The 12712-nt window shown below is 39.7% G+C and overlaps 1 protein-coding gene across 1 annotated transcript; it reads left to right on the top strand.

Moving 5' to 3' along the window:
* The first annotated feature begins 74 nt into the window (after positions 1-74).
* On the top strand, positions 75-12697 carry LOC138959392 (BTB/POZ domain-containing protein KCTD5-like). The gene is made up of 6 exons (XM_070330856.1): positions 75-351; positions 1027-1135; positions 4809-4900; positions 5411-5506; positions 6129-6254; positions 6800-12697. The coding sequence occupies exons 1-6, from the start codon at positions 109-111 to the stop codon at positions 6827-6829; spliced, it is 696 nt and encodes a 231-aa protein (XP_070186957.1). The 5' UTR covers positions 75-108; the 3' UTR covers positions 6830-12697.
* The last annotated feature ends 15 nt before the right edge of the window (positions 12698-12712 follow it).

Below are 12712 nucleotides of genomic sequence, written 5' to 3'. Positions count from 1 at the left end.
CCTTCATCTGCTACATTTTCCACGTTCGACTGTTTAGTTCGGAGCCACAGTCTCTATTTCAATTCTGTCAGTGTTTTTGCTTGGTTCTGTCATTTCCCGAGCCTCAAAATGGCGAGTAAGAATGGAATTATTGACAATGCCAGAATAAACACAGCAAAAACAGATTCCGCCATGGAAGTAAGCAATAACGCGGACTACGATATTTCTAAATTGCGGAAAGGCAAAAACGAGTGGGTAAAACTCAATGTTGGGGGAACAACGTTTATGACAACTCGCACAACAGTAGGGCGAGACCCACAGTCATTTCTGTACAGGCTGATTCAGGAAGAACCCGACCTCAACACAGATAAGGTTGGTATTGATTTGTTCGCCGAACAGTTACACAGCAGAAGTAGCGTTGAGTTCCACTGACAGCGTGAGACTACCGTGGTTGGAAACAGAAATGATAAGTGCTATTCGCAAGACTGCCTGCTGACACACCCATATTAATTGCTATTCCTTTGTGTTCATCATTACTGCAACTGCAAGTACTCACTGGCACTGGCAGAGAACACAAGTGGCCAGGTAGTGGTAGTGGCACATGAATTTGATGCTTTCTGTCTGTACTCGGTGAACTGATAGGAAGTTGACTTGAAGTTGAATGAATAAAATGTGATTGTTTTCTTTAATATAGCATGAATCTACACTGTGCTTGCATGTGTGCAGCTGTGCCAGTGCATCTGTTGTTCAAAGATGAATTAATCATTTAATGTTCAAATTCTTTTCACTTTGTTGAGACAGACTTTCTACTCTCAATCCGGTGAAAGAGAACACAAAAGGGCACCTAATTTTGAAATGACAGAATTTACAGTGACATTTTAAAAAAAAGTTTTAGATCGGTCACTTGACTGTGCTCAGAAATTATGCATGAACTTAATTGTCTCCTCGCTGTTGCGTGATAGCACAATAGCACAATATTACTAATACTAATAGCACACTGATAGAAGGCCATGCAAATAAAATATTCATCATGAGTGTGGTTTGCAGGATGGAACTGGCGCTTATCTGATTGACAGAGATCCCCTGTACTTTGGTCCTGTGCTTAACTACCTCCGACATGGCAAACTGGTCATAAACAAAGATTTAGCAGAAGAAGGTAAAGTACTTGTACAGATGCTATATATACAGGGTGGGCCATAAAAAGTGTCCACATTTAATTTGTTAATATTTTTCCTTTAAAGTGATATTTTCTTTTCTGTTTCAGATAGAATTTGAGACAAGCATCTTAGAATTCTTTTAAAGCCTGAATGGATCGCATTCCAGTGCAGGAAAGGACCAAAATCGTTGAACTTTACTTTGCTACCAATTCTGTGGTTCTCGCCCAGCGCGCTTTTTGGAGAGAGTTTCCTGGCACACACTGTCCATGTGCGAGAACTGTGAAGCGCCTCGTGGATAAATTCAGGAACACTGGTAGTCTCGCAGATAACAATAAAAAACGCTGGCGCTGGACCCGAGTACTCTTCAGACTGGCTCGCTCCCCCAGTATGAAAGTTTTTGTCTTGTGCACGTGGATTTAAAAAAAATAAAAAATAAAAAATTATTTATTTATTTTACACAATTAAAAAAACTATTAGAGTAAAATTAAACATTAAAACGTTCATAATAAACAATAGTAAACAAGAATAAAAAAATAAAAAAAAATAGACCGCCCATGCCGGGAATCGAACCCGGATCACTTTGGCCATAGACTCTCTCGTGCTCTCTGTCTCTCTGCCTCTCTTTCACCGAGACCAAACCCTGCATTGTAATTTCTTTGCCGAGACCATTTCCCCACCCGTTGTCTGGCTTGCAAATCATGCTTTTCTCGTCACTGCGTGACGTGTTCGCCGCTCAAGTCTCCCCTTTAGTTCAGGCTGTTCGCAAAGCGACCAGCCTCCCACCGCAAAAACTCCCACCGTTAAGAGTGGCTTTTGTGATTTATTTGGCATTTAGGTCCCAGGTAACATTATGAAGTTTTAATACGATCAATCGGACCTATTATCAAGTTAGTGTATCAACTTTTGAACGAACTGCGCCCAGTAGTTTCCCAGCAATAAGCTGTTAAGTCGAGACAGACAGACACACACACACAGACACACAATTAAAGTCTGCTGGACCCTCCTACTGCGTACTCGGGGATAAAGGACATAACCCTGAATTTATCCACGAGGCGCTTCACAGTTCTCGCACATGGACAGTGTGTGCCAGGGAACTCTCTCCGAAAAGCGCGCTAGGCGAGAACCACAGAATTGGTAGCAAAGTAAAGTTCAACGATTTTGGTCCTTTCCTGTACTGGAATGCGATCCATTCAGGCGTTAAAAGAATTCTAAGATGCTTGTCTCAAATTCTATCTGAAACAAAAAAGAAAATATCACTTTACAGGAAAAATATTAACAAATTAAATGTGGACACTTTTTATGGCCCACCCTGTATATATATGGGTCATTCTCAGAAATGGTGGTCCAAAGTGTTACATACAAAGTAAAAAATAAAGTGTCAAGAAATACAAAATAATTGTTTTTACTATGAAGTCTATTGTTTGCTACACATAATAATGCAAAAATTAGACAAAAAGAGTAATTGGTTGCTGAATAAGAGACGTTTTAAAGTGTTGTATTTACGTGATGAATGTTGTAACATGGAAACCAAATTCCAACTTTAAACCACCTAAGCCTTCAATCCTTTGTGCATTTTTTATCAGTTCTGCAGTATTTTTGTGTTCTACCCAACACATTCTAGTTATGAAAGGTAAGGACTTCAACTAATAGTCTAATATTGGTAAAAAAAATGACATTTGGAACAAAACTAAGGTGAATGTCGCAACACAGAAACGAAATGCTTGAACCACTTTCGGTTCCTGTGCGACAGACATGAATCTGCACTGTTTGGCCTTTCTTGCCGGCAAAACCCGTCTGACCCAAAATAACTACACAAAACACAATTCGTCAGAGTTTGCTGTATTTGTTGAAAGTTCCTGTTGCGTTAAAGTCTCAGGAATAGATTCAGATGAAAAAAGTCGTGGTAGAAATAATTTTAATTTACTTTTTCATGATTTCAAATGTGTCACCCCTACTCACTCTCACTGGACCACCATTTCTGAGAATGACCCATATATATATATATGCATCAGGTTTGAATTACAGTGGTATCTGTCACAGTAGGATACCTTTGGAACCAGCAAAATGTACGCCCCAATTGCTGTTGTCTCTTGAAGTTAGGCACAGAAAGGGCAGTTGGTCAACTTGGTGGTGTGACTCCTCTGTTTAAAAACTTAAAAAGAGGTGGACTCTTTTAACAATAAACATGTACCACTATATACTGTTTACTTGCTGACATTTAGCTGGGCAAGTAAAACCACAACACAGTAAAACTAATAGTATACACTCAAAGAATAACATTGTTTCTCTTATGTGGAGCTTGTTCGTTGGTTTCTACTTCTAGCATCAAACACCACAAAACTACAACTACAAAGTTCTTCAACTTTCAAGTTAATACTTCAGGACTGAAACCCCTGTTTGATCCTAATAAACATGTATAGAGAATACTACATGGCTTGCTGTGTCATACCAGATTTACACAAGTTGTTTTTTTAAATATTGAACTGCGAGCGAAAGCGAGCTGTTCACTATTTAAAAAAGCAACGAGTGTAAATCTGGTACGACACAGCAAGCCATGTAGTATTCTGTTTATCCTACATACTGTACTTACGTGTATTTTACTGAAAATGTCCTGCAGTCGAGGCAGCTAAATTGAAGATGCTTGTTTTAGAACCTCGATCTCTTCTAAAGCCTCGTGCAATCTATTACGTCAAAGCAAAAAAACGTCATTCTGAAAGTGTGGCGTGACGTGTTAGTTCTAAAAGTTCATCGAGGGTAATTAGCGAGCGCAATTTTTTTTCTATAATGACGTTTGTCTTGGTAACTTTGGCATCATAAGCAGTGGAAAAACAGGTCCCTGCCAGACTTGCTTGACATGACCTCATTTACATGATATACACCCGTGTGATTTGAACGATTATTATCTCACGGGTGTCTCTCACGTATCTATATATATATACGACTTGTGTGTGTGTGTGTCCGCGATGCACGGCCAAAGTTCTCGATGGATCTCTTTCAAATTTGGTGGCCATATTCAGGTACACCCCGGACACAACCTGGTCGATGAGATATTTCAACACATGCTCTCAGCGCTGAACCGATTTTGGTTTTTCTCTGGATCCATTCCCAGTAACTCTTCCTTATCTTCTCCAGTGTTTTCAGCGTTTATCTCCCTTCCTTCGTGTGGCGTCAATCCATATTCCCGTTTCTATTTTTAGAAGGTCACTGTCGACAACGCTCAATCCATATTCTCGTTATACTATTTTTAGAAGGTCACTGTCTCGGCGAAGCCGGGTATTACTCTTCTCCAGTGTTTTGCGCGTTTATCTCCCTTCCTTCGTGCGTTCGCCGGCGTACACCCGGCAAAGCCGGGTCCCCGGCCCAGCCGGGTATTCGGCTCGACTTCTTCCCGGCAAAGCCGTACCCGGCGAAGGGGGTATTCATCTAGTGTAGGATAAATACATTTAGCACGTTGTACTGATGACTTTAGTTTAGTCAAATTAGTGGTGTGCTTTCAATAGTTTCGTGTTCCAAAACATGATTTCACTACAGTATTTCCCGGTTCCCACTCGCTCCATAAAGTGTTAGACACTGAAACAGTAGAGTAACTTAGGTTAGGCTTAACATTATAAACATGTCCTTGTGTCCAGGCTATAGATCGTATGTTCTTATAAAAGGTTCTTTCATTTTCAGGTGTTTTGGAAGAGGCAGAGTTTTACAACATCACAAATTTGATCAAACTAGTGAAAGAGAGGATAAAGGAGAGAGATGCAAAGCAGAGCCAGGTATACACAACTACTTCTGTTTGTTTGTCAATGTCAGGGCTGTGGCGTAAAATCTGCTTTGTGTGTGTCCCCCTTCCCCCTCTCTCTCTCCCTACCCCGCCCCCTCTCTCTCTCTCTTTATCATACAACTTTTTGTTACATCATCATTTTTGACAGTTGGAAGGGAAACGAGTGCTACCTATTTTTGATAAATTTAACAATTAAGTTTTTATGCATTCACACACAAAATTCAAATTAGCTGTCACTTGGCACCTTGAAAGTCTAAAGTAATCTTGTGCCCATTAACACATCAATTAATTACAGGCTGGACCGGTTTCAAAGACTTTGCATTACAAACGAAATCACACTGTTGCTTCGTCGTAACGGGTAGTGGGTAAAAATAACCTGACAGTATCAGAGCGCTTGAAGCATTTTGCATTTTACTACTTCATAGAATCTGAGCTATCGTTTGAATCGAAGTCTGTAACTAGAATCAGGCTTTGAAATCAACGTTATTGCATTTCTTTGCAGACCTACATGAAGAATGTGTACAGAGTTTTGCAGTGTTCAGAAGAGGAACTTACACAGATGGTGTCCACAATGTCAGATGGGTGGAAGTTTGAACAGGTGAGAAAAACTGAGTTCATTGTGCAATTAGTTATGAATGTAATAAGTTGGATGGGGTTATAAAACTGAATTATCTCTGCAAATTAGTCATAAAATAGCTTTCCCCTGCTGTAGTCACATTGTACTATCACTTCAATCAATGGAATCTTGTTGGTAGTGCCCGTAAGTTGTTTACCTTAGTAAGTGCCATGGGCCGGAGAGTACCCCTTTTAGCTATGTCCAGGCTCTGTAATGAGTATTAGTAATGTTGCTGAGCCTTGGCAATAAGGCAGTGTCAAGACGGAGGAAACTGCCACACCATGAGAGAAAGGGGATTCCTTTTAGCTGTGCAGCATATCATACCATAGTTGCATGCCCAAAATGTGAAGAAAGAATGCAACTAACTTTGAGCACATTAGTTAAATGCTAACTGCAGGTATGGCCTAATTGGTTGGTAAGGCACTTCAGGTTTTGTGTGTGTGTCCCATTGTACAGGGATTTATTGCACATGTATACATACGTGTATTCCTTCTGTCCAAGACAACCACCTGTTGGAGATAGCGGCTTTAAAGCCATCACCTAGTGGTTGTCTGACACAGACTGACCTGCAGTGTTTTAATGCACAGCTCATTACTTGTTTCAGTTGGTGAATATTGGGTCCCAGTACAACTACGGGTCAGAAGACCATGCAGAGTTTCTGTGTGTGGTTTCCAAAGAATGCCCGAGTTTAGTCAACGGTTCTGACACAGAACCCTCAGACAGAGCAAAGGTAAGATTGTTAATTGATTGTTTAGTGTACGTTGTAACTGCCACCTGGCACTGGAATACTTGTTCAGCAGACATATTTGTAGATCATCGTGCACATTCTTTGTTCAAAACAAATCAAAAGATTTATATATCCATAAGGGAGATAACTTTGCTGTAGTTATTTATTTAAAAGTTCCATCCACACGTGAAAAACAAAAAATGCACACAGACATGGAGCAACAGAAGTTATTGTAGGGTCCAAGGCTTGCCACAGTTTAAGTTAATCTAATTTGTTTGTTTTATCCAACTGTGAATCATAACAGTAAGCCTCTCATAGAAACATGTTGAGAGAAGACCCTTCATCTGTCTAGAGTAATCATCTTGTCAATGTAAATCTATTGCTCATCTATTGATGTTTTCAAACAAAAATTGTCATCAGTATTGATTAAGATTCATAACTATCTGGTGAGGTAATGAAACATCAGAAACAGACCGGTCTGAACTAAACGTCTTGAAAGTCATTTGCTATTCACATGTCTTTATTTCTTCTTTCTTTCTTGTGTGCAGGTTTTGCAGTTGAAGGGGTCCAGGATGTGAGAGCAGCAGACATTTGGTGCCACACCTTTATCACCCTTCTCTTGAACTGTGGTTTTTGTTACACACACACAACACTGGTCCTGGCGTTGCCGCGTTTTTGTTCTTTCCTTTGGATCTCCACCATCACCCACCACAATCACCGCGGCAACTGTCACTCCTACAGACATCTTTGTTCACTTCAGTGTGCGTTCTTCATCTCTGCATAGCCCAAGCTGAATTTCTGAGGTCTTGTGGGTGCAGGAATACAGATGGGAAAATGTCAAGCGCTTCTCGAGTTAGAGATCTTTGAATGGAGGACAGACCGTTTGCGGGTACATAAAAGACAAAACATTGACAAAACATCTCGAGTCGAAGAACTTTGAACGGAGAAAGGACATCACAGCAAGCTGAAGGCATCCAATCAGCTATTCTATTCTATGAAGGGTATTGGTGTGATGGGAAACGTGTGATGTTCATGTGTTGTGTAAAACTTTGTGTGATTTTTGACAGAACCAGCCCCTTGGGGGGAAAGGGTTTGTCCATTCACATGTCATTTACACATTCTTTTGTAGCCAAACATCTTTTAACACTTGTGTGAACAGGCAGATGGAGCAAATGAAGAGTCCAGCAGGGTCAGGCAGACATTGCCCTTTATATACATCATTACATGTATTCTTGGTCTCTGTTTCATTTATGTCTGCTATTGTGTAAATGTTAAAAGTACACAGCAGAGTTGACTTTTACTGCAGCGATAAATATTACATTCTGGATCCAGAGCAAGCAGATGTAGGGATGATGAACAATGAGGTACATCTTTCTTCTCAATTTCAACTCAAGTTTACTGTGTCATTTTTATCAATGTTGTTTGTAAAGATCTTTTACAAAAATTATGATTGAAATTAGCAGCGCATGTTATTTCAGTGAAGAATAACACTTCCATGCTCAGTGAGTTCACAGATGAAAGTCAAAGTCTGTTTAAATCTTGTATGTACAGGTGGCTTTGTTTTGACCAGGTGTTTATCTGAGTAAGAGTGGATGGAAAAATGATGAGACATTTGTTTTTGATACATGTGACACAATGTTTTGTGATATCAATTTATATTTTTGTTGCCTGTATTCGTTTCATCTTATGTTTAAGTGCAATGAACTGTAATCTGCCAGCAGTGTCAGAGTAAAAAATCAAATTTGTTGTAACAATTACAATCCAGTGCATCAGATGAGTTGTGAATTTGCAATAAACCCCTGACCCTCCCCCCCCCTCCCCATTTTTGAAGCCTGTTATAATGTTCCTGTCATGGTGTTCATATTTGTTTGGGGGTCCTATTTTTCAGACCGAGGACAGGATGTTGTGAATTGTGTTATCTTGATGCAGTGTATAGTGTGCACTTGCCTGTTCCTTTCCTGCTTATGTTTTGTGACGAGAGAGAGAGTCGACCTGTTCCTCTTCAGTCACAAACGGGGTGCCTGAGACTTCCAAAGTAGTCCTGTTCTTCGAGCGAACCAAGTCTCCATGTGGTCTCCGAAATTCTCTTTGCTTTCTTGAGACAAGAGACAACAGTAATATGTTTGCTTTGGTCACTGTCCAAAAAACCTTCAACCGACGATCAATATGTTCTTGTTCATTCTTAGTTTGAGACAGATGTAATGGAAGTTTCATAGAAGGATTTGTTCAATCCAAACAGTTTTATAGTGGCAAGTGAATGGTCTTCGTGTGCTGTTCCTAGACTCAGAAGAGAATGAATAGGTCAGTTGGGCATTGACTGAAACTATGTATAGGTCCAAAAGTACTGGCTACAACAATTGTTTGTTCAGAAAACCTCTTACATGTCATACATATCATAGAGGACTTGCCAGGGGCCGGATTAAAATAAAGTAAGTATCAATGGCTGAAGACCGAGGCCTGAGAGAATATCATCTGGTTTTTGCTTTGTCTGGAGAGAAAAAAGGCCCATGAAGAACTGTGTGTTTTCCTGTGGAATTTTGGGAGGGATGAGACACAATTTTTACTCTTAAGTGCAATGCTTGAAGTGTATAAAGCATAACACCAGTAAGTAAGATGAACTCTAGTGCCTCATCGTAGTCAATTTTAGGAGTTTACCTTCAGTCATAGGCATTGTGATGTTGTGTCACGCGTAGCAAGTCGATGTCTGCTTCCATTGTGCCTAGTAAACTTCTACACTTCTTCCGTTTGTTTGCTTGTGTCTTTGGTTCTTTTTTCAACCTTGCTGTCTTTCGAAGTGACTGTAACCACACAGTATCTTTGTGAGGCATTTTACAGTGATAATTGTATTGTAGTTGGTATGCTGTGTGGGTGTGAGCTTGATTGTAGGCCTCACTGTGTAGACAAAGATTATTTTTGCATTTCGTTTGGTCAGGGGCAATAAGTAGTGATGGTGCAGGCCTACAGTATGGATGATTCTGGCTGAACACTTCTTGTGTGTTGAAGTGTTTTTTTCGTGTTAAGACGTACATGTACTTCGAGATAATTTTTGTATTAAATCTTCAGTGAGAGACTGTTGGGTGAATATAACCTGTCAGAAGCAGTGTTTGCATTGCATAGACTTGATGTGAAAGAAGAGATTAAGTGTGTGAGATTGTTTGTGCTTTTCTTCTCTTGTACAGTAGAACTGAGTGGTTATTTTTGTACATCACCATCTCTTGAGGGGGCTGTTGTGTGATAACAAATGTTGGTCGTATCAGGTGGCAGTGTAGCACTTTCTTCTGGTGCTTTAAACACACTCTGCTTGCGTGCTTGCAGGGCTCACATTTGCTTTCCTTTTGAGTTTACGCAATTTTCTTTCTTTATATGTGTTGTTCTTTATATCCTGTTCTCATCAATTGTTACATTATGAACCCCAGAGGTCAGTCAGGCAGTCCTTTATGAAAACAGGTGTCTAGGGGATGACGTTTTAGCGTGCTTGTTCAGTTCAAGTTGTTGTAAAGCAGTGTTATGTTGGACCGTGTTGTGCTGTGAAGTACTGTGGGTCTTTTCACTGCACACAGTTCTACAAGCAAGTGTCGGTAATTTATCCATACAGTAAACAATATTCAGATCAGTTTAAAACAATTTCTTCTGAATAGTAAGGGTAAAATTATCACTAAGGTGAACTATTTTTTCGCTTCTTGTTTTGTGCAAGAGGTTTGGATGGACTTTACTTTGTGGTACATTTCAAACCACAGATTCACCAACATTATTTGACTCATTGACCTCTTATCAACATACTGGACATAGAGGTCCCCCCCCCCCCCCCCCCCCCCCCCCCGAAGTCCATGCACTACTGGGCATTATTGCACTCAGGCCTTTCTGTTTCATCATCAACTGAACATCCCCAAAGGTCACAATGTCTTTGTTATTCATTCTATGCATGTGTGCTGTTACTCTAAATGAATGGGTCTTGTGTATATATATATGTACTTTTCTTACCAAAATGTCATCATGGTGTATTTGTTCTTTGTTTTTTCTTGATGGCAAGTGAGAGGGTCTGTTTAATTCCAACTTGCTCAGATTGAGAATGGTTCAACTTCAAGATACGTCTTCTTGTTGTTTTTGTGCGCCATGCTTCATTTGTCACAGAGGACAATTAAGAGAACAAACATCGTCAAGAGTCCAGATTAAATCAAAATGTCTGATAAGCTTTTTTGTGATTGCATCAATGCATGTTCATTTTGAAAACATTATTTGTTTTTATATTTTTCAAGGAGTAGTACACCAAAAATGTCTAATCTTTTTGAGCTTGCATGACTTTGTATGCATGTTCATTTTGAAAACATCACTATTAATTTTCGAGGAGGAAGGTGTCAAAAAGAAACAAAAATGGGTGTTACAGGTTAGCTTAGACCATAGACCAAATAGCCTGGACCGCCAACTCGTCACGTGACCCTTCGAGGTTACGACGCTCGACTTTCAGGGGCGTTTAGCGTCCGGTTTGAAAGGCCAGCGATTCAAAGACAGTGAAAAGAAAGCACGCTCCAGTTATTTGTGACAATGGGAGGTGACAATGAACTGGATTTTCCAAAACTCCAAACTAAACTTAACAAAACTCATCGAAAAACATGTTCCATATGCACTTTAGCTGAGTTTATTTTAGCATTTTCAGAACTTACTTCGTCCATGTTTACAATCGACACCGGATATGACATCCCCCTGATTTCTGAAAGGCCATGTAAGCGTAGGTTCCTAAATGCGAGAGGCCGCTACCTCGTAATAGAGAGAAAGAGCGGAGAGAGAGCTAGTTGGCGGTCCAGGATAAATGGTCTATGCTTAGACATTCCAGCTTTAGAATGTACGCCTGCCACTGCACAAATAATGGTTATCAGAATGATAACTTAATGGCCTGTCTTACTTTGATGCACAAAATAGAAGAGGTAATGGTAACTGTATCATTTCATGACAGAAGCAATCCCGCAGTGGGGCACTGCGGTTATGAAATTAAAAGCCCCTCCTGTTTTTGGAACCGCAGGAGCTTTCTAGTTTGCTGTTAGGTAGATTTTTGGTTCCTCTTTCCTGTCATGCTCTCTTTTTCTTCATGAATTCTTTTCTTTTTTCTGCCTTCTTGCTCATTCACCTGTATTTTTTCCAAAAATCTCTTCTCTTGCCGCTTGTCTCGCGATTCATGTATAGTTTAATCTGTTAGTGTTCTGATGTAAGTCCAGCAGTAGATAGGTTAAGCCTATTTTAACATACTGGAAACTGGTAATCTTCCAGTAGGTATTAATTTAGTTTTACTAAAGCCTGCTGGGACACAAGTAATGGGTTAGTGCATTTGTAAACAGGAATCGCTTGACAAGTGGCCCCCTTCATCCCCCCCTTCCTCGTCCTGATATGGCTCTGCGTAGTCGGCTGGACGTTAAGCAACAAATAAACAAACAAACAATGACAGAAGCAAGGGTTTTTGTGGGTTTTTTTCTCCCATAATTAATAAATGCATATGGACAAGCCATAGATTACACCTTAAACACTCAAGGTTGTCCTCATTTTTAATCATAGATTCTTGCAATGTAGCTGTGTCCAGTTGTCCACCTTCATTTTTGCAAGCATAATTCAACAAAATAATTTGAATAAAGATTGAATGTACGAGCGGGCAATGTCTGTTTTTAGATTTCTTTTCGCGTGCCCCTAAAACAACAATTTTCGAAATGGTCAGAAATGTGTTCTATTTTTGTGTCTGTGTGCTGATAACTATACCTTCGTGCAGGCAGTGTACTTTTTTTGCTCACAAAGTGAAGCGCTTGTTATGTGTCCAGTCAATGTTTCATGTATACATGGGTGTTGTAAATATTTTGTTCAGGTGATCCGAATTTTAGCATACGGTAACCGTGGAATGTGTGCTAGCATAAGATTCGCCCACCACAGAGCAGACACATTTTGGCAAAGGTTCAAAGGTTGACACAGTATATGCATATTTAAAGTTGATCAGCTTTTCAGTGTTGGAAATTAGATCAGTAAAAAAGCTTTGGATGTCGTAGCAACGTCTTTGCTGATTAGAAGAAAACAGATCTGTGGATTCAATGCTTTTGTTTCTCTGTGTTTTTTCTTACTTGTAGAGGCTATGCAAACTTTAAAATAATGCACTGTCATATTATATATATATGTGATTGTCTGAACTCATTCATGCAAACCATCTTTTAATTCCTAAGTGTACATTTGTACTATTAAATGTGTTGATGTCAGTGCTTGCGTTTTCTTTTTAAACTTTTATGGTGCTGTTTTTTTCTTGTTGTTTTTGAAGTAACCACGCTGTTGAATAAATAAAAAAAATTGTGTCTTACATGTTTTCACCAATGTTAATGTTCTGTAATTATGGTACATATAGTTTTTACTGGGCTAGTAAGTGATGACTTACTACTCCAATGCGTAACAATAAACCTCTCATGTGAGTTTGCAAGCTATTTTGTGTCTGGTTT

This window comes from Littorina saxatilis, linkage group LG2, assembly GCF_037325665.1.
Source record: "Littorina saxatilis isolate snail1 linkage group LG2, US_GU_Lsax_2.0, whole genome shotgun sequence".
Taxonomy (NCBI): Eukaryota; Metazoa; Mollusca; class Gastropoda; order Littorinimorpha; family Littorinidae; genus Littorina; species Littorina saxatilis.
Note: the sequence above shows the minus strand (reverse complement) of the source record. Positions and strands in the feature narration are given on the sequence as shown.